Source organism: Eubalaena glacialis, chromosome 16 (genome assembly GCF_028564815.1).
Source record: "Eubalaena glacialis isolate mEubGla1 chromosome 16, mEubGla1.1.hap2.+ XY, whole genome shotgun sequence".
NCBI lineage: Eukaryota > Metazoa > Chordata > Mammalia > Artiodactyla > Balaenidae > Eubalaena > Eubalaena glacialis.
This window is the reverse complement of record NC_083731.1, coordinates 87,656,534-87,682,704: the sequence shown is the minus strand read 5'-3', so window position 1 is coordinate 87,682,704 and position 26,171 is coordinate 87,656,534. Positions and strand designations below refer to the sequence as shown.

Genomic DNA, 26,171 nt, shown 5'->3' with positions numbered 1-26,171 from the left:
ATTTGCAGAATATGAAATTTCCATCAGAATGAACTCCTATATACCACTATAAAACTCTGAAGATAAGTTCGCTCGAAATATAATCTATAGCTACATACAAGGGAAAAAGAAAAATAATGCTTAACCAGCAAGGCAAAGTAGAATAAAGTCTCAAATAACTGCATAATCAACACTACTTCATAATATCAAAGCCACGACAGCTCACTGCATTGAAAGATAACTTTAGAATTTATAAATATAACCCAAACTGGAGAGGCCTGTGTTCTAAGGCATGAGTTTGTAACAGAAAATGGAAATTGGAGCTAAAATTAACACGCTGGTGCCGTCAGGCAGCAAACGAGGTTTTAGGCAGTGCCACAGAGAGGTCACGGTCTCTCACAAACGTGCCATGCCTCGTCCTAGAGCCAGCGTGTCTGAAGGCTCCTGGGGGGCTGGCCCCCAGACAGAGCACTACCAGAGTGGCCCCGAGGACGAGGGCCAGCCCAGGGGGCTGGGCAGGGAGAAGGCTGGCGGTTGTGACAGAAGGACCGCTGAGAGCGCTCTTAAAGCACACAGCGGGGCAAACAGATCCATCTACCATCCCCACCAGCCGCCCACACTGAGGCCGAAAGAAGAGAAATGCTACATCTCCAGCTGATGATAAAACTGATGGTACAAGCTAAAACATATAGTTTCAAAAGGTTTGGGAAACTTTAAGAAGTCCCTATCGATGATGAGCTCCTCAAGACGGCTGACTGGCTCAGCAGAGGGGACGCCCAAGCTTCCGAGACTGTCACCTTCGGGGGACGACTGCACTTTCACAGTAGGGCTCACTGCTCCTCTAATCTCTTGAACAGTCCACAGATCTGACGCAATATTCCAACACTTATATTCTTAAGAGGTCACTTACTAATTGTTTTTTTTATAAATCAAGTCTTAAAAAAAAAACTAAATAACACGTACTCTAAAGAGTAGAATAAAAAAACAAACCTTTCAGAGAGTTTGTCAGATAGCTTCTCAAGGAACTGCATGACAGTCTCTAAAATGAAAATCCAAAAGAAAATATCTTTAACTACATAAAATAAAATGTACATACCTGTTAAAATTATAATGTGGTGATCATAAATCCACACACTACAATGCCTTTAAAGTGACGATTCTCAAAGGGAAGCTGGGTTGCTAACATACACTAGGCATTTCTGGATGATGATGATCTTTATTAAATAAACAAAATTAAACTGACATAGTAATAATCAAAGCCTTAAATGATACCCCAAAATAAAGAGTTAAGGGGAAACGAAAGAAAAGAATCCAAAGTTTAATCTATTTCTATCTATTCATATGTATAAGGGAAAAAAATGTCTGTCAGACATGTCTAATTTTTTTCTGAGTTTTCAACAGATAGCTAGACTCTGATTTGTTCATAAAAATCACTACAACTTAGAAACATCAGATTTTAAAAATCAGTGTTTTTCTGGGTAAATATTTTTATTTTTATATACACAGCAGAATAATCTATTTAGGATCAGTATCCAAAGAAAATATTGCAAAATTAGAACATTAAAAATTTAGGCTCTATTGGAATTTTTTTTTTTTTACTACTTAAAATACTTCAGCCATAAGTCACTATATTGTACAAACCCATAAAGGCAATGTAGTGGATTTACTGTTGTTTCCCATGATAGGATATTTTTCATGTGACTTTTTTAATTTAGCACTTTTTGCCACTATTTAACATGTACAGAGCTTTCATATGTATTTGAGAGTGGGCTACACACACTGTTTTTCTATTTTCCAGATGGTCTTTTACATGTTTCAGTTTCTTGTTCAGTTTATCTCTTTTCTGAGTAAAATAAGAGGCTGGGGAAAGGACGGACCTAAACCAGGAAGCCAGGGGTCTCCCCACCATCAGTGCTGAACCAGCCCGTACCTCATAACCTGAAAAACGCTGCCTCGTTTTAGATGGTGTTAAGAGGGAGAACTGTTATTTAGTTTAAAATAAAGTCTTTATTTCCGGATATCAAACCAGCTAGCATAGAAAACTGTTTTCAAATATATCTCTGTGTGTGCTTTTTATTTCAAAATAACCATTTTTTACTAACTTTCACCTATTTCGTTTTCCTAGCTCTCTTACATAGGAAACATCTACCTCAATTAATCTACCTGGAATACTGTCGTAGTATTCAATAAAAAGGAATGAGTTTGAAACGGCCTGAGGGCAAACGCATGCCTCGCCGGAAGATGACCCCCTGACACACCTGTCACGTGGGGTCCACCTTAACCGGTACCCCTCCCACCTCCCTCCCCCTCTGTCAACAGCTCACTGTTCCTCACCACCACTTTCACTTCCCTCATGAAACTTTAAGCAACCATCCAAGCACCTGCAAACTTCCTGCGCTCCTAAAATCCTAGGGCATTGTTTTCCATAGTCTGTGCCTTTGGAACTAAAAAGACACTGACCTGTATTAAGGTTTATCTTTATACGTATACGTCTAAGCTCCCCAACCAAATGTTAAATCCCTCGAGGACACAGGTCACATTCGACACAGCTGTGCGCACAGAGTCCAGCTCCAAGACGTTTCCATGCTAACCACCTTGTGAGCCGTGGATCTGAGGGCCATCACCCCGGGCGCCTGCTACTGCGGGGCCGGTGACCTGCAGTGCGCGTCACTCAAGCCGGGGCTCAGTCCCCCACCTTCCCCGGGCCCCGGCTGCCCCCAGCGTCCAGGCAAGCCGACCAGACTCGTCCCGGCGTGTGTGTGTGCCTCACCGTCCATCAGTGTTTCCACCTGCGCTGACCACCTGGCATCTCACACCTAACTCAGACCCACCGCGCTCCTGCCCCGCCCCCGTCAGCAGGAACTGTCTTCCCGGTGGCTCATGTCGAAGGCCTGGCTCTCCCTTCGGGTGCCACACGCCCCAAACGTGACATCCCACCACCTGCACAGCCGCTGTCGGCCTGGAGCAGCCGCGTCCCTCACTGTGGCCACTGCGAAGCACCTCCGGATGCCCCTCCCTGTAGCAGTTCTCAGCCCCCTCGGCGGGGCCATGACCACTGAAGTCCCGGCTCAAACCCACCTCCCCCAAGGACGAGCCTCCTTCACCTGTGACCGCCCCCCGCCCCGCCCCGCGGGCTCCCCTGCTCCTCCTCACGTCCTCACACCTGGGCCCCCATCTGGACCCTCCGCTCACAGCCTCATCCACGAGCCTTCGCGGACCGTGCGGGGCCGCACACCTCCTGACACGCGCAGTCCTCCCTTCCCTGTACCACTTTCTCCACAACCTGTAGGAGCCAGGAACAGACCGGACTCTTCCCCTGCTTTTCTGTTCTCCTCTGTCACCTGCACACAAGCAGGGATTCCCATCTGTCCTACTCGGATTTATCTCCAGCGCCTAGAATAACATCTGGCACACAGTGGGCACTTAGCGCATATCTGTCGAACCAATGAACTGAAAGAGCCGATGCAGGTGACACAGAAAAAGGGGCATGTGGTCTCAGGTGGCCTACGGAGGAGCATGAATCGAGAGCTCGGGTTTGGCCTTGAGCTCTGCCACTTCTTAGCAATCAACCTGACCTGCAGTTCCTCATCCATGAAGTGGATACAACCGTCTATCTCGCATGGCTATAGAGGAATGAAAGGAAATAATGGCCCAGAGTAGGCATTATATAACTATTACATATAGTATAAAATAATAAGACGTCATTATAACAACGTGGTGACAACAGTGACTACAGAAAAGCACCCGAGGGGACAGAATACCTGTTTGGGAGCTAAAATATATAACACAAATTTTAAGTGTTCTAAGAGTTCAGGGACGAAGGAGTACAAGGGGCGTGGAAACATTTTAACAGGCTTCATGGAGGCGGCAGCGGGAGCCCAGCCCTGACACCCTGGATGGGATTTTGACAGACAGACACGCAGGCAGCAAGCAGGCCTCGAGTGAGGGAGACGTGCCCACGGCTGACCAGCGGGAGTGACGCCAGGCCAAGGGGACGGTGTGCACAAGAGAGAAAGAAACAAGGCGGGGTGGGTTCAAGAAGACCTCCGAGGAGCTATGGACACCGCAGGGAACACGGGAGGGACAGAGACAGCACAGAGCCAAGGGTGACCCTTCCCGCAGAGCCCCTCCCAGTGTCCCCCGACCCCGCGATCAGCACATCAGTCCCGACGCACGGCCAGAGACCCCGGGTGTCCATGGCCGTCTGCTCCTCCCACTCAGCCCGTCACCGAGGCATGCAAACCCAACCCCTAAGATACACCTGGGTCTGAACAGCCCCACCATCGAGGCCACCCTACCCTGGACTCAGTGCCTAAAATGTAACTGTAATTTACTACATACCTTTGAAAGATATGCTATATACATTTGTATCGTTTTCATTGCAAAACATTTTCCCTTATACATCATAAATCATAGAGAACTGAACGGAGCAAACCCAGGAGAGATGCTCCCCCCAGGCCCGCCCCAGCACCAACTTTGCAAAGCAGCCGTCTTCTCTCTGAAAGGAGGGGTTTTTACATGACCCGGCCTACCCTGTACCTTGACTTCAGCAGAAATATTCTCTCTGACACTAATTCTAACCAATCTGGTTAGGCTCAGCACAGAAACCAGCTGAGTTAAAATGAAAACAATTCAAATCATCATCAGTGAAATTTTAAGTATGATTTGCTCTCAATGTGCACATAAAATACATAGGTTGGGCAGAATACATTCCAAACTATTAGCTCTATTTAAAACTTCTTCCGAGCTTCCCTGGTGGCGCGGTGGTTGAGAATCTGCCTGCTAATGCAGGGGACACGGGTTCGAGCCCTGGTCTGGGAAGATCCCATGTGCCGCGGAGCAGCTGGGCCCGTGAGCCACAATTACTGAGCCTGCGCGTCTGGAGCCTGTGCTCCGCAACAAGAGAGGCCGCGACAGTGAGAGGCCCGCGCACCGCGATGAAGAGTGGCCCCCGCTCGCCGCAACTAGAGAAAGCCCTCGCACAGAAACGAAGACCCAACACAGCCAAAGATAAAATAAATTAATAAAACTTCTTCCTAATAAAGAAGCAGAAACCTCAGTAACTGGTCTCTGACTATATGAAAAACAGAACAGTAATTTATAGCTATTTAAAATCATAAGTTCAGCTTCATAAAAACCCTACTTCGTCCTTAAGGTTGGATAAACAGGCTTACCTGGATTTTTAGCCATTGTTCCTTGGAGAGCTCTGTGGGAATACGTAGAATACCCCACTAACTTCGCCAGAAGATCTCTGTTGCTGAGCAATTCTTCTAAACATTTCAATTGACCAGCATTGGGATAAAGAAAAATTTTATAAGCGGCTTCTCGCACCTATGTTTAGAAAGTGAAAGGTAAAAGACATCCGTACACGGTACAAAGTCCTACACCATAATAATATAGGGTACCTCCCCCACTTTGTTCTGCAGGCGAGCAACGCTTTAGAATAATGGTCTCCACAAGGCGAATAAAGCTTCTGGATTCATCACTGGCATGGGAGACACATCATACTCGACTGGGTTCTCTACTATGGGGCAGGGTGGCACAAATTTTAGCCAACACACGTGCCATGAAGCACCTTTAACCAGGTGATGTGAAAACTACCTGCATTAAAGTCTGAGTCCCTAGAATGGCCATCACTGCTGCTGTTCATCATACTTTGAAAATGAGGAGCCCTTTATGATACAGGAGTAATCAAACCATTTTCATTATTCAAAGCATCTACAGAATTAATCACCCCCAGTTCAATTTTCAGCGCTCAGTGACACTAACGTATTTTTAAAGGTGTGACTATCTTATCACTAAATTTGGGGGTCACAACAGACGTGGCCCCGGTACGGGGACCAAACTGCACGGAGGATGGAGCGCACGTACCAAGTCATCCGGCACTTCTGCACGCAGACCATCCACCAGCACGTGGTCCCCGGCCAGCTCGAAGTGATGCCGGATGTGTTCCGGCAGGAGATGCTTCTCAATCTTGCTGGGAAAGTGGGTTCCCATGAGAAACGCGCTGCTCAGATCCAAGATTTTAACGTTCAGGTCCACCGCTCTTTTACGCTGCACGTGGGGGCAGTAATAAAAGTTATTTAAGTAATATTTCACAACTAACTTAATAGGTAATCTATGAAGACAGCAAATCAACATATATAGCTGAATTATAATTTAATAAGATACTAAATATATTATGTGATAAAATGAATACTGAATATAATTTGTATCATAAATGTTTAATACACAGTAATGTACTACAAATGTTAACTCTACTTTTGACAGATATTTAATATCCTGACCAAAAAGTTATCCTTATGGTTTTTTAGTGCTTCTAGGCTTTAAGACATATGTAACTTCTAGAGTTCTATTCGAAGTCTGGGTTATACAATGCATCTGTGAAATTAACAATATTGGGAAGTACAGGTCCTCCCCTGGCCCTGAAAACTTCTTAGTTAAGTGAGCCAGGGAGTAGTTGAATCTATTTGATATGATACTTAGAAGTATTTTGAGACTAAAAACATGAAGTATTTGAAGGGCAGATTAGAAAACATTCTCAGTCTTAAAAGATCAGGTACAAGGGCAGGGGAAGGAAGGTATAATTAACGCAGTTCTTCGCTGAAGTGCAGCGAAGGGGCACTTCCGAAGCTCTGCTGGGCACCCACTTGCGGGGTTACAGCAGGATAGCAGCAGAGAGGTGAGGAGGGCTGGAGTCGGGGCTGCTGGGGCAGGACCGCATCCCCCAGCCCCACGGCTGGCACCGTCAGGCCTCAGGCCATCAGTGACAGTGACAGAATGGGGTGGGTTTTCTCGTCAGTCACACCCCTAGGACACCATCTCCTGAGAAAACCTGTGCCATCAAAGGGGCGCCACAAATGTTTGGGATGAAACTTAAAACTGAGGTCCACATAACTGGTCAGGTCCTCCTGGGGACAAGGGGTGTATTTTCAGGCACTTGTTACAGGAAAACTAGACAGGCATCCAGACCTAGGCTCAGGACAGGCTTCAGGTGAAATCACAGGCAAACTTCCCGGCAAGGGGGTCGATAGCTATTAACAGGTTCTAAACTACGTTATGACCCTAAAAAATGATTAGGCAGCACTAGTATTTTTTAAAAGATAACTATGTATGATGCAGATGTACCCTTGATAAGCTGCTGGAAAAAACTTAGTGTATTTTAATAACAAAAAATTTCAATACAGAAAATTCAAACTTCATAGGAAAAATAAGTTTTCAGATACTCCTACATCTTTATCATCCAGACTTCTCTTTGCCTATTTTGTTTCTGATATGGCCATTTGTCACCCCCTAATGGTGACCAGTGGAATAACAAAAAAGAAAGACATCTGGAAATTATACTATAGTTCCAAAAACTTTCCTCAAAGCTTTTATTACTTAAAAAAAAAAAAAAAAAAAAAAAAAAGTGATAAAATTAGTTATTTCAAGGAGTTTATCACCTGTTACAATCCCTGGAAAAATAAAACCTGTTTATTTCCCGACTTCACCAACAGCCTGCTAAGTATATCATTTCATCATTTGGACATAATTAAACATGCGGTACTCAGAGCTCTAAGAATGCTATGAAATTGTTGTATTTATTAAATGATTGCTGAAGAACACACTTCCTTTAATTTTTAATTATATTCATGAGACCCTAAAATGTAAGTAAGGAATAACCTGGAAAGAATACAGAAAGAACATAGGCCTTTACGGTTTGCAGGTTATGTTAGTGGTTTCATTTCAAGCTCTCTTAAAGTGTGCTATGTCTCCCTTGCCCCCTGTCCTAGTGGAGCACCTCTGACAACAGACACTGAAGTGACAACACAGGAGTTCAGCAGGTTTACGTTACTGCATCTTCAATGTGGGTGGGCTCGCAGGGAGTTTACCTGCTAGGAGGGGCAGCTGTCCTATTAAGAACACACGTTAGATAAAAGCAGCAAAGTCAGTGCTGGTGAAGCTGACCTTGACCTGACATGTTACTTTTTAATAAAGTTTCAAAAACATCTTTCATGAAGATTCTACAAAATAATAAAACTATTCTCCCAGATTCTCTAATAGCAAACTTCCTCATGAAAATACCGAATCTGATTAATGTTAGTGAGCATCGCTATCATTCTCACACATTCATTATTTTATTGAGTCTAAAACTCCTGTGCATGAAAAACGAGAACCCACACTCCCTGTCCTTGAGAGGCCTGTGATTTAGATAAGCAACGCGGTAATAACAACCTAAAGATAAATGCCACATGTGTGAAATGAGTAAAATGTGAGTTTGGATGAATACAAAATTCCACCTGGGGGGTTGAGAACAGCTTTGCAGACACCATGGCCTGAAGATGAAGGCTTAATGGGGATTTCAGACAGGCAAACCCAGAGGGGACAGAGGACCAGAGCAGGGAGGGCAGTGCCATGAGTAACACGGGGGTAGGGGCAGGGAGAGCTGGGGATTCTACGTATTAATTGCCATTTATACTCTTTCAATAGGCAATGGGAAGGCACTGGAAGGTTCTGGGTGGAGTGTAACAATTGAATCAGCGCTTTAAGGAAAGTACTCCAATGGTCACAGACAGGTTAGACTGACCGCCAGAAGGCCTGCAGGCAGGGCAGCTGGGCAGGCCCTGGAGTCGGCTTGGCTTATGTAATAGCCTCCTCCACCTACAAGCTCTGTGACCTTGGGGAAATCACATGACCTCTAGGTGCCTCAGCGTCTTCACCCATGAAACAGGAATAGTAGTAGTACCAGCCGCAAAGCTGTTATGAAGATCTGATGAGAAATATGTGATTTAAAGAGCAAATGCTTAATCACTGTTACTTATAATGGGTGTAGGAAGACAATGGCTTTTAGGATGGCCCAGGTATTTGGTGATAAGGATCAAGGTGAGTTGTTTTGGGGATGCAGACAGATGCAAGTGAAGCCCTACAGAAACAATCCAAGGACTTGGTCACTGAGATGTGAGAGCACTGAGAATGGAAAAAATGCAAACTGACTCCAAAATTGTATTTGGGTGACTCAGAGAATGGTGGCATTATTGGTACAGAGAAGTATTAATAACAAACTGGTCTGGAAAGGGGCAAATGTGTCCATTTCAGGCAATCTGAGTTTGCAGTAGAGCCTATCAGCCTTGGGGACTGCTGGGTTAGGCCAGGAGTCACGTGCTGAGCCCTTAAGGCCACATAAGCACACAGACATGTGAGCGGCCTCAGAATTACTCACGCTCAGCACCAACCAAAATGATAGCATCTATGTATGTGACACGTATTCTCAACACCCTGCCTTCTACTTTCCAAGACACTTTGATAAACCAAACTCTGTTAATAGGTAAGTGGCTTTATCGTATATTTATCAGGAGAAACATATTTATTTAAAAAAGAAAGCAGCACCGTAACAGTCTAGGCTGCAGGGAGGCAGGGTGAGACACTGGAGCAGGCAGCTCTTTGGGTGCTGGTTGAGCCATCCCATTCTTCCAGCCCTGAGCTTAATACTGAAGTGAATAAGCATTCATTGGGATGTCGTGTTCTAGAAGAGCAGTGGCCAGGGTGAGAGATCCTGAGGACAAAGGATGGGAACTTGAACAGATCACTTTGCCTTGTTCCCACACCTGTAAAATGAGGGGTCTGGACAAAGAAGGCCCCTCTCATCCCAGTTTCAACACTGTATAACCCATGCTTACTGCTTTCAGAATGAAACTATGGGGGTCTGTCCAAGACAGGTATTACATCAACAAACACACCTGCACTGGGTCTCAACAATACTTCCTGTACTTCTGCAAGCAGACCCTAATCTTCAACAGTGCCAGCTTTCCTACTCACTAGCTGGCCTTCCTGATACAGCCCATCTCATCCCACTTCCATGACACCTAAAACGCCCCAACTGTCTCAAGTCATTTCTTAACTCTGAATTATCTTGGGTGACAGGCCAACCTCCAGAGAGCGCTATGTTCAAATACAACTTACAGGAGAATTTCATAACATAAATGACCTAAGTGTCTTTATAATATGGAAATTCAAGCAACATACAAGAACCGCATCAACAATATACCAACTAGATATCAGTAAAACAAGAGGAGCCAAAAAACAAAGTTACCTTTTCTCTGTCTAGATGGATTCCACTGATTTCAAAATCAAACATAAACAGTTCGGCCACTCGCCTGTAAATAAAATAGGTGCCAGGTTAGAACAGGTAATAATAATTATGAACAAAAATCAGTTTTTTGCAAAATAAATCCATCTTTTTCAACCTTACTGCCCAAAAGCCAGATGTTTCAACACACACACACACACACACACACACACACACACAGTTTGTTTGCTTGAAACCAGAAGCTTAACATCTTAGAAGTCAGGCAAAACAGCTGGTTGACTGACTGGGTTTTAAGCTCTCCTATGGATGATTTGGTATCAGATACACCGTGCTAACTATACAACAAGCCTTAAACTGACAATGAATGACAATTACTCCAACAAGGCCAAATTTTCTGCTTTTTTCTAGAAAGGAAAAAATGGACATCTTTTCAACTGTCTTTCCTTCAAGAATATCTGCTGCAAACCATACACAACGCACCAAATTAAGTCCTTGTGGGACACACACACGCTGCCTGAACTCTGCATGAAGGTGTGCATGCATAACTGTAACACATTTCCTACTCAGCACGTGTACTGAACAGAACGATACTCTGCTCACCCATGACGCGTGGCCCAGACGGGGATAAGTACTGTTTGAATGAACGAACACAAGGCAAAAGAAATAATAAGTTTCCTAACAGGGGTACAAATAAAGTGCTTAGGGAGTTCAAAGGCCATCAGCAATACCCTTCAACAGGTCAGCAGTATCTGAAACATCACTATCAAAAAGCAGACTCTTCATCAGCTTCAAGCCACCATCCTCTTCCCCTTGGGCTAAGTTTGCTTAGACTTAGGAGGGAAGATGCCTATTTCAAGAATGAGTACCAGTGTGCTTTATAGAAATCCAGTTTTTAATGATCTTCAAGTGCATCTGCAAACTTCACAATAGGCCCTAATTTTCCTAACCTGTCCTTAATGTAACAATTTCATCCTAACGTCAAGTATTAGCAGCAATAAAAAAACAACAGCAGAACATAAAGTATTCTGGATAACATCTAAAGCAAAGGGCAACTTTTCAGTAATTTTCTCCTGTAATATTTTATATTTACAAGTTCATCTTTCCCTTTTTTTTTTTAATTAATTAATTAATTTTTGGCCGCATTGGGTCTTCGCTGCTGCGCGCGGGCTTCTCTAGTTGCGGCAAACAGGGGGCTACTCATCGTTGAAGTGCGCGGGATTCTCATTGCAGTGGCTTCTCTTGTTGCGGAGCACGGGCTCTAGGTGCGCGGGCTCAGTACTTGTGGCTCGCAGACTCAGTAGCTGTGGTGCACGGGCTTAGTTGCTCCATTGCATGTGGGATCTTCCTGCACCAGGGATCGAACTTGTGTTCCCTGCACAGGCAGGCGGATTCTTAACCACTGCACCACCAGTGACGTCCCCATCTTTCCCTTTTTAGTTATAAGCTAATTTAAGATGATTTACTTTCCCATTAGGGACCAGGGGAATCAAAATACCGAACTCGTGGGCTTCCCTGGTGGCGCAGTGGTTATGAATCCACCTGCCATCTACTGAGCCTGCGCTCTAGAGTCCGCGAGCCACAACTACTGAGCCCGCGTGCCACAACTACTGAACCCCGCGCGCCTAGAGCCTGTGCTCCGCAACAAGAGAAGCCACCGCAATGAGAAGGCCGCGCACCACAAAGAAGAGCAGCCCCCGCTTGCCACAACTAGAGAAAGCCCGCGCGCAGCAACAAAGACCCAACGTGGTCAAAAATAAATAAATAAAATAAACAAATTTTTAAAAAAGGAAAGCATCCACCTATTCTTTAAAAAAAAAAAAAAATGCTGAACTCGTAACATACTAAATGAAAGAAAAACCTGTGTGACCTGGAAACAAGACATTACCATGCTGGGCCACAAAGGCATGGGCTGGGACACACAGCTCTTCAGATCTATTAGGGTGGAAACATGGTCCCTGATGCCCAGGAGACAATGATCTACCATCACTCGTAAGTAGATGTGACTGATAAACATCAGGGGACCAGGAAGCAGAGGTGTACCTCACAGCGCTTCTGCCAGTATTACTAAAATGTAAGTCATGTATAATTGCGTATCAAAAATTTACTGGCATATGGAAACAGCTCAGCAAATAGTAGCTGTTTACTGGGGGGTGGGAGGGCAATCAGCCAAATTAAGCCCTCTAAACTTCTCTACCACTGTCATCCTAGTCCAGAACGCACTGCCACCACGCTGAACCGGCCACCGTGCCCCAAGTCCGCCACCCTGCAGGAAGGCCCTCCTCGCGTCAGAAGTCCTTGCATCGTGAGACACCCTATCCGCCACGGTGAGGTCTCTAAACACTGTCCCCCACCTCTGACCAAATCTGGGGCCTCTGCTACGGGCTCCAACAGCGTTCATGATTTCCACTCCACAAGCTTAAATGTTGGGCAAACACAGAAATTTTTTAATGGTTGTGTTGAGGCCGTATGATGCCAAGTCATGTGGCAGGAGACTTCACTGCTGGGTTATAAATGCTTTATGGGAAGCTGAAGCATAGCAGACAAAGGGGGAACAAAACCCAGCTTCAACCAACGTTGAAATAAGCCAGTATAGGTATTGCAGAACATGAAAAACAATTAAGATTAGCAGTTCATGTAGGAGCTTATTCTTTTATTCACAGAGTGCAAACCTGTGAATGCCACCGTGATGACTGATTATTTCAACTCCATCCAAATCCCAATAATTAAAAACATAAAACAGTTTATACTTGGACAGTTTTTCAAAGGCTTTCTGCATGAGATTTTCAGTTTTGCTTCCAACTAGTGGCAGCCACTTAGAACAGTAAATTCTCTGATGCTGTACTGGAAGTGGAATCTCTGGGCTAAGGAGAACTGTTTTCTTTCTTCTTAACCCTGCTGCATGCTGGGAACCGAGCTCAAGTGTAACACTCCTTGCTTTCATTAGTTTTTTTGTTTGTTTGTTTTGTTTTGTTTTGTTTTGGCTGCATTGGGTCTTCGTTGCTGCATGTGGGCTTTCTCTAGTTGCGGTGAGCAGGGGCTACTCTTCGTCACAGTGCACAGGCTTCTCACTGCAGTGGCTTCTCTTGTTGCACAGCACGGGCTCTAGGCGTTTGGGCTTCAGTAGTTGTGGCACACGGGCTCAGTAGTTGTGGCACGTGGGCTCTAGAGCACAGACTCAGTAGTTGTGGCGCACGGGCTTAGCTGCTCCGCGGCATGTGGGATCTTCCTGGACCAGGGCTCGAACCCGCGTCCCCTGCATGGGCAGGTGCATTCTTAACCACTGCACCACCAGGGAAGTCCCAGTAGTATTTTTTTAAAACTACTTTTTTCTGGAATTAAGTTATCCAAATATCTGATCTATTCTCCTGCTTTTCTTGACTTTTTATAATGGATATATTCATCTTCCTGATTATTGTGCCAATATACTGAATGAACAGAATTAAAGTTCTTCTAAATTTCTGAAACTTCAACAGACCTTCTTTCTTAAATAATGTAAAGGGCTCCACTCAAGCCCCGGACTGTCCTCGTCATCTCTGTCTCCCATCCATCCCCCATCCTCAACAGTCAACCTAGAACACACCCCTCCTCTCTTCCAGCAAAGGTGGTTTCTGTTTGTTCTAATAAGAGAAAAGAAAGACGGCGGGGGGATCAACTAGGGGTGGGAATTTACTGGGTAATATAATTTTATCATGTTACATAACATAGGTTTATCATGTAACAGCTTTACTGTAGAAATGCATGAAAAAACTAAAATCACTAATCCTACCAAAGATAACCACTATTAAAATTCTTGTATTTCCTTCCAACATACGACTTTTTCTTTCTTCTTTCTCTTAAGGCTATGAAGAACATGCTTCATTAAATAAGGTAGGTTCCAGAAAGCAGCTTGGTGCCCAGCACATAGTAGGTACTTGAAAAAGTTTGCTGACTTTCTGCGTGGACTTAAGGAGCAGTAACTTGATTCCTGGGCTCTGAAACAGCCACTGTCCCCGGAGGCCAGGCTAGGTGGTCTGGGGGGACACCCAACAAGACCCTTACCCTCAGAAGCACAGTCTGAGGTGCATCTTTGGTCTCGTGAAGATACTATCTCCATGGCAACCAACTGTGGCTGATACCACATCCCCCAGCTTCTATCCAATCCACTTTCAACGTGTTACACCAGGACTCCCACTGGGATACAACTACACAGACTTTTGTATCTTGCTTTTTCTCGTAAAATTATATCACAAACATTGAACAGTTCTCTGTATCTTTAAATATTCTTCAAAAGCATGGCTTTTAGGGCTTCCCTGGTGGCGCAGAGAAGAAAACTAAGGCCTGGAGAGCTGGGGAACCAATATCCAGCCAAAGCCTCTAACTCTGGAGACCCATCTCCAGCCATGACATCCCACTTAGTACCAGTGTCACACTACACACTATTACACGTTCAACAGCCATATGTTGCCATTCCTTACTTTGTGAAATAAGAGTTTCAGGAAAAGAATCCTTTACCCATTTTTCTACAAGAGGGTTTGCTTTTTTTCTTTTTCGGTAATTTGTAACACCTCTAAACATAATAACTATATTAACCTTTATCATGTAAGTAACATCTGTCCCATTGTTTATTCTGACTCTGAATGTGGAAGGGCTCTGCCAGACCAAAACTTGCAATTTTTATATGATCAAATCAATCTCCTCTTTTGTGCTCTGATTTTGGTATCCTGTGAAGAAAGACCTTCCACATTCCAAGTTATCAATACTTTTAGGATTTCTTTTTTAAAGATATTTAAATCTTAAATTAATTTACTTTTCCATTGGCCTAACATCATCTACTGAAAACCAAGCCTTTCCCTACTGATGAGAAACAATACTTCTATCCTGTGTTAAATACAGTCACACAGACATTTGTGTCTGTGTCTGAAATTTCTCTATTCTCTCACTGACCTTCTGGCCGAAGTATAATGCTCTTAATGCTCTTTTAAATACAGTATTTTTATAATATGTCTTACTATCTGGTACAAATCCCTCTGTAGCATTTTTTCTTTACCAGATCTTTCCTGCCTATTCTGGTATATTTACTGTTTATGACTTCAAAATCATTTTAAATAACAACAACAAAAATCTTTAGATGTAGGATGGATAACATCAAACTTACAGACCAGTAGAGACCACTGAGTTTTCTTCTTCTAATCTAAGAATACAGCATGTTTCTCCATTTAAATATCATCTTTCATGCCTTGCGGGGGGGGTGTGCGTGTGGAGGTTCTGCACTTTGCCCTCCTGAGGGTACTCCAAGCTGTACCACAGCTTTTGCTGCTCTTGTGACTGGGACTTTCCCTCCATTATATTTTCTGGAGTGTGTTTGTTATATTCTTTGCAAACAAGAAACCTCTTGATGGTTCTGGAAAACCCCAAATGAAACAGGTTTCTTTATGGCTGGGCTTCCCAGAGACTCTAATATACTGAAATTCTCCAAGAGAGGAAAATGCATTAATATGTCTGATTTCCAAACTTACTGATCAATGGGACCCTTCTGGGAATACTTTCTAATATCTCACAAAACTAGTATTCCGAGGAATGCACCTAAGAATATGATAATGATGGCATTTCTTCTATACGTCATCTTCTCATGACAAAGTAATGTATTAAATCTCTAATACTTTGTTTTAGCCATTGACTTCTCCTTCACCATATGCAAGGTGCTTCCTGGGTTCCAGTCAACACTCCTGATGATATACAAGTGCCATGACAGTTTGATAATTATCACTTCCAATTCTTGTTTCCTTCCACTCACACGTAACCTTTCCTTTCCAGAATATTGATCTTCTACCCAGATTATTGTTCCCAATGTGTTTATCATTCTGTTATTTTAAAAATCCTGGGCTTCTCTGGTGGTGCAGCGGTTAAGAATCTGCCTGCCAATGCAGGGGACACGGGTTCGAGCCCTGGTCCGGGAAGATCCCACGTGCCGCAGAGCAACTAAGCCTGTGCACCACAACTACTGAGCCTGCACTCTAGAGCCCGCACGCCACAACTACTGAGCCCACGTGCCACAACTACTGAAGCCCGCGTGCCTAGAGCCCGTGCTCCGCAACAAGAGAAGCCACCGCAATGAGAAGCCCGTGCACCACAACGAAGAGTAGCCCCCACTCGCCGCAACTAGAGAAAAGCCCGTGCGCAGCAACAAAGACCCAATGCAGCCAGAAATAAATAAAAAATAAATATTTTTTAAAATAAAAATAAAAATCCTATTGGCATCTTAGTAACATCTAGAAATGTGGTACATGTCCGATTAGCACAAGTCCTTTGTACCTCAAATGGTCTGCCAGTCTACTTCCATTTTTATACATTAAATATGGGAAAGCAAATCTGTAGTAAAGTCAGATCATGAATAACCTGTTGTTACTCTAAGTCAGCAGCAGCTCAGTATAAATCCAGCACAATTAGCAGGCATTCAACTTTTACTCATTTTGCTAACGAAGGGAATAACGCTCAAACCTAAAATTATAATAAAGACCCATTGCTGTGATTGTACAGCCAGCTTTACCCATACCCTGAGCGTCAGGATCAATGAACTGAAACAGGAGCACAGGTAACCGCTTACAGGCAGACAGGTGAAGACAAGCCCTCCCTGCTTCTCACACGGCGTGGTCATTCCTACACCAGATCAACATGAGGCACCACCACTGACTGACCCCTGCGGGCAGGGCTTCACTTGGGGTCACAGGCCACGTACGGAGACAGACAAGAGAGGAGGAAGCAGACGGGGCCAAGTAAGCATCCCACAAAGAAAAAGGAGATAAACAAATGCAAGAAGGCAGGAAAAGACATTTGTCTCTGTGCCATGACACAAATAACATATAGGTGGGTTAACGACAAACTCTACCACGTTTTATAAACAAATCTGAGCAAAGAAATATAATATCCACAGTCCTGTATCAAATATATTTGTGTACTGAGTTAGAATGAGGTCTTTTCAATTCAGAATCATAAATGGTATGAACCAGAGCCAACCATTTCAAGGATCTTGACATCTACCAGTAAATAAAACCACTCTGCTTTCAGCTCCTGCTGCAGCATGATGGAACTTTAGGAATGCAGCTAAATGGAACCGTCAACTGCTCACAGGAATCCATTCCCTGGAGAGGGCCCTGCTGCAGGCCTTGGCTGTGGGGTGCTGAGATGCAGCAGTGAACAAATCAGACCAGGCCCTGCCCTCAAGGAGCTTCCCGTCCAGTGGGTGGGGAAGCTGAGCCGACAAACAGGCAGAGGAGAGAAGGCTGGGAGCGGGAGGACTGAGAGAAGCGGAGCTGGGCAGGAGGCCGGGGTGAGACAGGCACAGAGCTCTCGGAGGAGACACCGTCTAAGTGGCGTCCAAGGAGGGTGCGGGACTCGTCGCCTGGGGAGAAACCGTCCGGACAGAGGGGCCGTGAGCGCAGGGACGCCGAGGGGACGGCTTTCAAGCTCAGCTCCACAGTCACAACCGCGATGAAAGCAAAGGAAGCAGTACCTGGTTTCTGGATCAAGGGAATCCACAAGTTTTTTATCAGCTAATAGTTTTTGCAGACTTTGATATAATTCCACATTTGTGTTCAACCTAGAAAAATTACAAATAAAAAAAATTAAATGATTTTCTAGTACCTTCTCTTTTTGCTTTACGTGAAGAGAATGGTGTCAAGTTCCAGCATCCTCATGGCCAGAGGCCAGAGGTTTGGGGTATTGTTTTGTTTCTTCCTTTGGACCAGGAATGGCATAACCGCAGCTAGTGAGGGACGGGAAGCGTGTTAGTACTAACTGTCCCGGAAAGTAAAAGCACAAACTTAAAGCCACGGTCCACAGCTGGGGACAGAAGGGCAGACAGGACGTGACCCCACTTCCATCGAGAACCAGCATGTCAGCAATGTGCCGAGGACCACTGGCTTCTCTAACAGGAGAGGGGCGGGGACGGGCGGGGAGGGACAGACGCAAAGACCCTCAGTCCTGACTGGGCGCCGGGCCTGCGCTGCCTCGGCTCCCCCGGGGGAGCGGCGGGTCCACACCAGGGACAGCTCGAGGGCACAGGCTTCAGAGCCGCACCCTGCAGCCACGTGGGCCCCGGCTACCATGCCCTTGGTCCGAAAGGGTTAGACCCTTGGCGGCCCCCAGGGTTCAGCGAGACGCTGGGCACGGCCCCCACTCCCAGAGGCGGCGGCTACAGTCCGCGGCTGCACTCGGCCCGGCCCACCCAGCACTGCCCGCCCGCCCGCGGCACCACCCGCGGCACCACCCGAGGCACCACCGACAGCTCCCCGACAGCTCCCGATTGCCCCTCCCGAGAGCATCAGAGGCCCAGTGCCCTCAGGGCCGCACGGTGCCTCGGGGAAGGGCAAGGGCTGAGCGCCGCCCGCCAGGTCCACTGGGGGGCTCGCGGGAGGTCAGGTTCCCCGGGCAGCTCACAATCAAACCCCTGCAGGTTCATACGAACTGAGGGGCCTCTGTCGCCACGGTGCCCACGGGCCACCCTGAACCTGAGGGACCAAGGCAGCCCTGCGCGCCGAGAAACGCTCAGCGGGGGGCAGGCTCGGCCTCAGCCCCAGGAACCGGAGAAGGTCAGAGCGGACGGCCGCCTCCTCTGGCTGCTCGGCCCCCGGCCGCCCACGTCCAAGGGCAGCCGTTCCAAGGTGGCCGGCCGGACCAACGTCCGAGGTTTGAGCACATCTCCCACGTCGTGTCCTACGTTGTAGGACTCTGAGATAAAGTCTGTATTCTAGTCTATGTTTGGCATTAATTCTAAACAAATACGACCAGTTTTATACTTGCTTTTCCACCACTGGAAAGTCAGTCGATTCTCCTTGGCACCGGAAGGCATCCTATTCAAAGCTGCCCTGGGCAGTTAGGGTGCGGCTCAGGCTACGGGGGAGAAGGAGCCAGCGCCCAGGAGGGCGGAGGGCAAGGCTCTCGGCTCTGTCCGGTGACGACGGCCAGGTCCCTCGGCAGCACCCACGCCCCACCGGGGGGCAGGGCCCGGTCCCAGCAAAGGGCTGAGCTGCGCTCCACGGCCAAGGGGGGACCGCGGGCCGAGCCTCCGACACCACCTCTCTACCGACCGTGGCGCCGGCTGTCCCCCCGCGGAACCAGGAGCCCAGGTCCGCCGACGCAGCATGCAGGCCCCGGGCAGGGGCCCGGGGCTCTCGTCACCTCCCCAGCAGCCCTCGGCTCCAGCGCCTTCAGCACGCTGGGGTCTGGAGTCTGCAGGGACCAGCTTACCCGTTCAAGGAGCCGAATTTTGCACGCACCGTCCCAAAAAGGCAAACGCTGCCGGGGGCACCAGCCAGCAGCAGCCGTACACCCCATGCGAGCCCCGGGGGATGGAGGGGCCTCCGCTGGGCCGGGAGACACAGGTCCCGAGGTCTTTCCAGCCGGGGGGCCGGGCACCCGCACTGGCTGACCCCCCGTCCTGGTGGGCGCCCTGCCCCCTCCCCATTACTCTGACCAGCATGCTTGCATTTACTCCAAATCCCTTTCAAGTGACCGACTTCACCCCAGCCTGCGCCTGCCGCAGCTCCCAGACTGCCTTTACGATGTGCCCAGACGCCCCCAATCCCAGCCCCAAGGGGACCGCAAGGCCACCGGGCAGGGGTGACCACACTGGCCTCTCGCCCTGCGGCCACAGCTCCAGGGCGACGGCGATTCCACCGCACGGCCATCTGCCAGCTCGCGCTGCCCCCGAGACGCTGAAGATCCCTTCAACGAGGAGAACGAGGACCCCGGGCATCCGTCGCGCGCCCCCCCAGCATCACAAGCCCTTTGCATTTACCGTCTCATCCTCCTCCCAGCAGCCCTGAGACGCAGACCACTCCACCACCCCCGTGACCAGTGAGGAAACTGAGGGACAGCAGACAGGGAGGCGGCCCAGAGTCAGGCCGGGGCAGCCGTGCGGCTCACACACCAACCCCACGCCCCATCCCCCGCCAGGCAGGGACAAGCCCTGCAGACAGAGGACCTGGGGCACAGACCCGGGGCCCCGCGGCCCACCACGGTCCGGGAGGAGGGGCAGACGTACGTCTCCACCATGGCGCCAATGCTCCGGCAAGCTTCCTCCGCGGCCTCCCTGAATGCTGCCTCGGGGTGAGCGATTTTCACAAAATCGGCCTAAGGGAGGGGAGACAAAAGCAAAAGGGCATTTGATGGGAAGCTTGCTTCCAGGGTCTGAGGGCGAAAATGAAAACCTAAGCTTTAAAATGTGCCATTTGCCTTGACCCAGCATTTCCATTACTGGAACTTTCCTAAACCGGCGGGAGGAGCAGCTTCTTCCTGAACACTCATTAATTCTGTTATTCCCGGGAACCAAGTCCGTTTCATTTCCAAATACATTCCAAAATACTTTTACTGACTTTATTTTAGAGAGGTCTCTCTCCTGCAAATGTAAAAACCAAGTGAATTCTTCCTACTTCTATCATTCAAAAGAGCAGACTCTCGCTTCAAATAATCTGGAGCTTTCTACCTAAGTGTTCCTACCTGGCTCCACGGAACATCGCTTGGAGGCGCTTCCAGTTAACACTCACACCTGGTGTCCTTTCAAGGCTGCGTTAACTGCATTCCAGCCTTTGTGCAGAGAACAAGGACTGCCTTTAAGTAAATCGGAATCCCCAGCTGCAGCCTACCTGGCGCAGGGCTAGAGCTGCTATACTGACCTTAGAATTTAACTATACTATACTTAGAATTTAACTAACTATACTGACCTTAGAATTTAAGCCAGAATCCCTTTTTTTATTTTTTTTAATGAAATCTCATAAAACTAGATTTTAGTTTTCATGTTAACTGCAGTACACTGCAAAAGAGAAACGCAGGGGAACTACAAAATACTGCATATTTTCTTCATTCTCGTGAAGACAACACGTACGGCTATAACGTGAAATAAAATCAACACAAAGTAAAATGTCCTAATTTTATTATCAAATAGTTCTTAATGTAGAAACATATAAATCCATAGTTTGATACAACATTTGACGTAACAGTAGGATAACATCTGCACTAAAGCACCTGAAAAGTGAGCTGTGTAAACTTTAAAAGATGCTATATAAATTACTCATCTGCATGGTGCGCAATTTACAATCAATATTAAAATTCAAAACACCAGCATACGTTTTAAAACTCGTTTGTGACAGTGGTGAGGAAAATAATACAGTTCCACGGGGACTCTATTAAGAAAGAAAAACAAAACAAAATGACCAGTTTATAAAACTCATGCCTTATATGGTATTGATCTCACTAGTCGGTAAAATCTTAAAAATTCAAAAAAGGAGGAAGATTGTTTGAGCTTTTTGACCCAAAGATTTACATGTATAAATCACATCCTAGTCTTTTTGAATAAGATATTATCAAACTTCATAAATATAAAAAACTTCAAAAATAGGGCAAGCTATGGGGCAGAGAAGTTAAAACCTTTTAGTAAAGAGCAGAAGTAGAAATGTGGAAAAAATGCTAGAACACTGGTTAATTAAGACAGAGGCTAAGACAACAAACACCCAGTAAGTTCTGGGATTTCTGACCGCAAAAGCCAATACTTGATTACAAATAAGTGAAATCTGCTGACCGGCGCTTTCCTTTCAGATTTCAGTGGCACCGTTAAGCAGAGACGGTTCAAAACCTCTTTTCTGACAGTACGTCTCCCACATCCCCCAACAAGACGAGCCCTCGCTGAGCACATCCTGGAGGGACAGAACCCAAACCCAGAAAAAGCAAGAGCTGACTACCGGAGCCCTCAGAAAAGCCCTTCAGGATGGATACTCTGCCGATCTCTTTACAACTGGGAAACTTGCAGCAGTGAGTCTAGGACAGCGGAGGTGTTACTGGCTCAGCGCAGAAGCTGAGAGCGAGGAGGCTCTCGAAAAAGGAAAGCACAGACGGGGAGCTGCCACTCTGGTGAAGAAAGTCAGCCTCAATCGGTAAATATGATTCCACTTAGCTGACACTTAAGAAAAGACAAACTACGGGGATGGAGAACAGATGAGAGGTTGCCAGAGGCGAGAGGCGAGGTGGGCGCGACGCACAGGGAGCGTTCTGGGGGTGATGGAAGAGTTACACATCCTGATCGTGGGGTGGCTACGTGCACACAGAGTCCACGTTCACAGACCTGCACCATCCCTTCGGAGAAGTCGGAGAAGCCCAATAACTGCGAAAATAAACACTTTCTCACAAGATGGGAGGCGACCTGCCTGCCACGCCAGGTAACGTTCCATCCGGCCCGGGCGGCAGCAGCCCTGGAAGCGTGGAGAGCGAGGCCTCTGCAGCCAGACTGCCCGGACGCGAAGCCCAGCTCCACCACTCACGGGCCGGGGAACGTAACCTCTTAGTGCCTTTCTTTCCTCATCGACGACAGGTGGAGACATGCCCAGAAGGTTGAATCAGTCAATCCAGGTGAAGCTCGTACCTGGGTCCAGTGCCAGTAAGAGCTACAAGACAGCCAGCACCAGAACATAAGCTCCATGAGGTCGGAGCCTGTGTCTGTCTCACTCGTGGCCGCACTCCCAGTGCCCGGCCAGGGTGGGGCTGCGTGCAGAGTGAACGTGAAGAAAGAGCTGTGCAGACAGGAGTAGGCGTGACCACGACTGGGGACTGGCGCGCCACTACGATGTCGCGGCCGCCCTGGGCTGCAAGGGGATCCTGCTTCCACCTCGGCCGTGGGCGTCTCAGCTGGCGGAGAGACCTGCGGGCACTTCTATCTCAACTTCAAAACGTGGGGAAAAGACGCCTTTGATACAATCAGTTTGATGTCAAAACCTTATTTTCGATCAGAAAAGACATTCCTGAAAAGGCTTATAAAAATTAGTTTTTTATAAGATTAATTTTATTGTAAAGGTACAGATAAATGTTCTACTAGAATTTTGGTAGACATTTTCATAAATGAAGAACCTCTGTCACATGAAGAATCTTTGCCATGTGTGTAATCATTCTTCCATTACACATTACATATCTACTTTATTAAATATACATGTTAAAGTACGAGTACTGAATCTGACCTTTCCTACACGTTCTTCCCATTCAACAGCACACTTCACTGTAACAGATTACACCCAAGAGCTCTCAAACATTCCTAACTTTACCGTCCAGTACTGACCCTAACACACTGAGCTTAACTTGCAAAAGTGAGAGGTGGTCTGCGGCCCACGCCCGGCGTCTTACCAAGTCGGCCACCCTGCACAAGGAGTCCGAGAGCTCGTCAAAGATGAGCACGGTCTGGGGCCCGGGCGGCGCGGAGCACACGCGGCCCACCAGCTGCTCCGTTTTCCTCAAGGCCTTCTCCTGGGCGACACGGAATCCTTCTGGGGCACTGAGCTCAGGAACTCCAAACAGGCCCTGAAACCCAAAGAACAGTTCCCACTGATAACTAAAAACATGACCTGGGGGTATTCAATACAAATACTTTCTTCATAAACAAAATCTTGGTTTTCGTTGATATTTCATATCATGGTGACACCTGTCATCACAGGTATCACGTTCACATTCCCCGCGACATTCCACATATGACACTAAAAATGTGTTAGAATGTAATTTTTCTTCAATTTTTAATTATTTTATAAAAAACAAAAATAGAATGATATGGGTTCAAAATCCAGCTGTTACTACCACAGAACCTAACTCACAAAGTGGCAAGGATTAAACGATACACGTTTTTAAAAAAACATCTTGGGCTTCCCTGGTGGCGCAGTGGTTGAGAATCTGCCTGCCAATGCAGGGGACATGGGTTCGAGCCCTGGTCTGGGAAGATCCCACATGCCACGGAGCAACTGGGCCCGTGAGCCACAATTGCTGAGCCTGCGCGTCTGGAGCCTGTGCCCCGCAACAAGAGAGGCCACGATAGTGAGAGGCCCGCGCACGGGGATGAAGAGTGGCCCCCGCTCGCCGCAACTAGAGAAAGCCCTCGCACATAAACGAAGACCCAACACAGCCAAAAATAAATAAATAAATAAATTTATTTTAAAAAAAAAAAGATTGCAAATTAAAAAAAAAAATCTTAACAGTGCCTGGCACACAGAAAGCATTTAACAGATGTCAGCTGTAACCACTATCAGCTGTGTGACCCTGGTCGCGTTCTCTCTCCTCCTCGGCCTAATTTCTTCATCAGGCATGAAGGGATGACAATACGTGCTGCGTCTCACAGCACGGACACAAGAACAAGGTTAGTAGGTTCTCAGGACCCTGCCCGGCACTGAGTGAGGTCCAGGGCACAGCATCAAGCACTCCACGAAGTATAAAATAGGGACGGTGAGTTGATTTCTGAGCATATATATATTTTAGGAAGATTTAATAAACATGTTAAACCAAGTCATAGGCGGAAACTGGCAGCAAATTTTATACCTTCCAAAAGCATTTCAACACCTTGATAAAGACAAAAATCACTAATCTAATGGGAAGGAAGGACCATCCTCTTGTACCGGTTCGACTGCACTTGTTATGATGCCCAGGAAGGCAGACAAAAACCACAAACACTTATTACACATCCACGGCCTGCCAAAAGTGTACCATGTACTTTACATAGGTTCTCTCATGTAAATCACACAATCCTAGAGCACAAACTATCAATCTCCTTTTTACAGATAAGGTAACACTTTCAGAGGTTAAACGAACATGTCTGTGGTCACTAGCGAACAGTGGGAAAGCCGCAGCCTGAACTCGCTCCAAGCATCCCTAAAGCCCACGTGTTCTCCACGCTCGTGTACTGCAACTGGCATTGCAAAGTCTTGCCTCCGCACAAGGCCAGCTCCGAGGACTAGGAACCCCGCTCTTCGCCATTTTAACCAGCTGCCCAACGCAGGGCCTAACACAGGCGGGAACTCCCGAATGAGGCAAATTAACAGGGCCAGACCACTGCCTAGACAGCTTTGTATCAAGAGATGCTTAACACGTCAATTGCGGGAAATACCAAGAGGCGAAGCTTTCAGGCCTGACAAGGCCCACTGTTTCTGCAAGAAGGAATGCACGAAGTTGTTAACTTCTTTTCAAAATATATTAACAAGTTGGAGAAAACAAAGACAGGCAGAGGCAGAGCAGAATTAGGAACAAAAATATAGTTGGTTTTTACAATGATTTAATATGATTCAATTACAGACTTTATTTTCACTTCTCAGCACACCTCCCCACACTCCTCTTGGGAATTCTAAATCTCAGCCCAGCAAGTTATGGTAATACTAGAAAACTACATAAGCCTTTGGGTTTCTTTTTTTAATCAAAAACCAATTCACGTATTTGAAAATCTGATATCAGCACCTAAAATTAAGATGTACAAAAGAAAAATTAATAAAGCTAAAATTAGATCTATTTCATCCACCCATAACCAAGCTTACCCCTCACGTCTTTTTGCTCAGTACCCACAGGCTGTGCCCCTTCTCACACCAATTATGTCAATACCAATGTTATTTACCCCCATGGAAGTTGGTGTAGCAAATTTCATTCAAAAATAATTTTAAAACCAAGACATTTGGGAGTTAAATAAGAAAAACTCACATTATTAGGCTCACTGTAATTATATCCCAGACTCATCTTTCCAAGAAAGGCAATAGTAGAAATAATGAAAAAATTTAAAAGGCAAAAATAAAAGTAACCGTGCAAAAGTGAGCAAAATCCATAAATGCAAAGTAAAGCAGGCACAGGTAAATCCCTTCCAAGCTTTCCTTCCTTTCACCTTTAATTCAGTCATTCATTCAATAATGAGTTTCAGGAGGTGGGCGATGGAGGTGGGAAGGATTGGGAGTTTGGGGTTAGCAGATGCAAACTATTATATACAGGATGAATAAACAACAAGGTCCTACTGTAGAGCACAGGGAACTATATTCAATATCCTGGGCTAAACCATAATGGAAAAGAATACGAAAAGGGATGTATATGTGTATAACTGAGCCACTTCGCTGTACAGCAGAAATTAACACAACATTGTAAATCAACTCTACTTCAATAAAATAAATTTTAAAAAAGAAAAAAATAATAATGAGTGTCTACTGAATGCCAGACACCGAGCGGGCCGCGTGGATACACAAACAACTAGGAACAACACAAGAAGTCAGTGATTTTCTGCGGGAAAAATCTACGTGATGGGCTGCACCGCCTTAGAGGACAGCAGACTCTTCTCCAACTCGGTGTTTTAAAGGAAAAGAAACAAAGCCGAAAA

General features: G+C 46.4%; 1 protein-coding gene across 1 annotated transcript in view; it reads right to left on the bottom strand.

Annotated features, from left to right (window-relative positions):
* MIPEP (mitochondrial intermediate peptidase) overlaps positions 1-26,171 on the bottom strand; it is a 137,310-nt gene that overhangs the window by 110,528 nt on the left and 611 nt on the right. The window contains exons 2-8 of the mRNA XM_061170630.1: positions 23,189-23,362; positions 20,067-20,155; positions 17,535-17,621; positions 10,049-10,112; positions 5,851-6,033; positions 5,154-5,310; positions 970-1,018 (exon numbers count right to left, since the gene is read on the bottom strand). Coding sequence (XP_061026613.1) covers positions 970-1,018; positions 5,154-5,310; positions 5,851-6,033; positions 10,049-10,112; positions 17,535-17,621; positions 20,067-20,155; positions 23,189-23,362 — 803 coding nt within the window. The remainder of the gene's footprint in view (positions 1-969; positions 1,019-5,153; positions 5,311-5,850; positions 6,034-10,048; positions 10,113-17,534; positions 17,622-20,066; positions 20,156-23,188; positions 23,363-26,171) is intronic.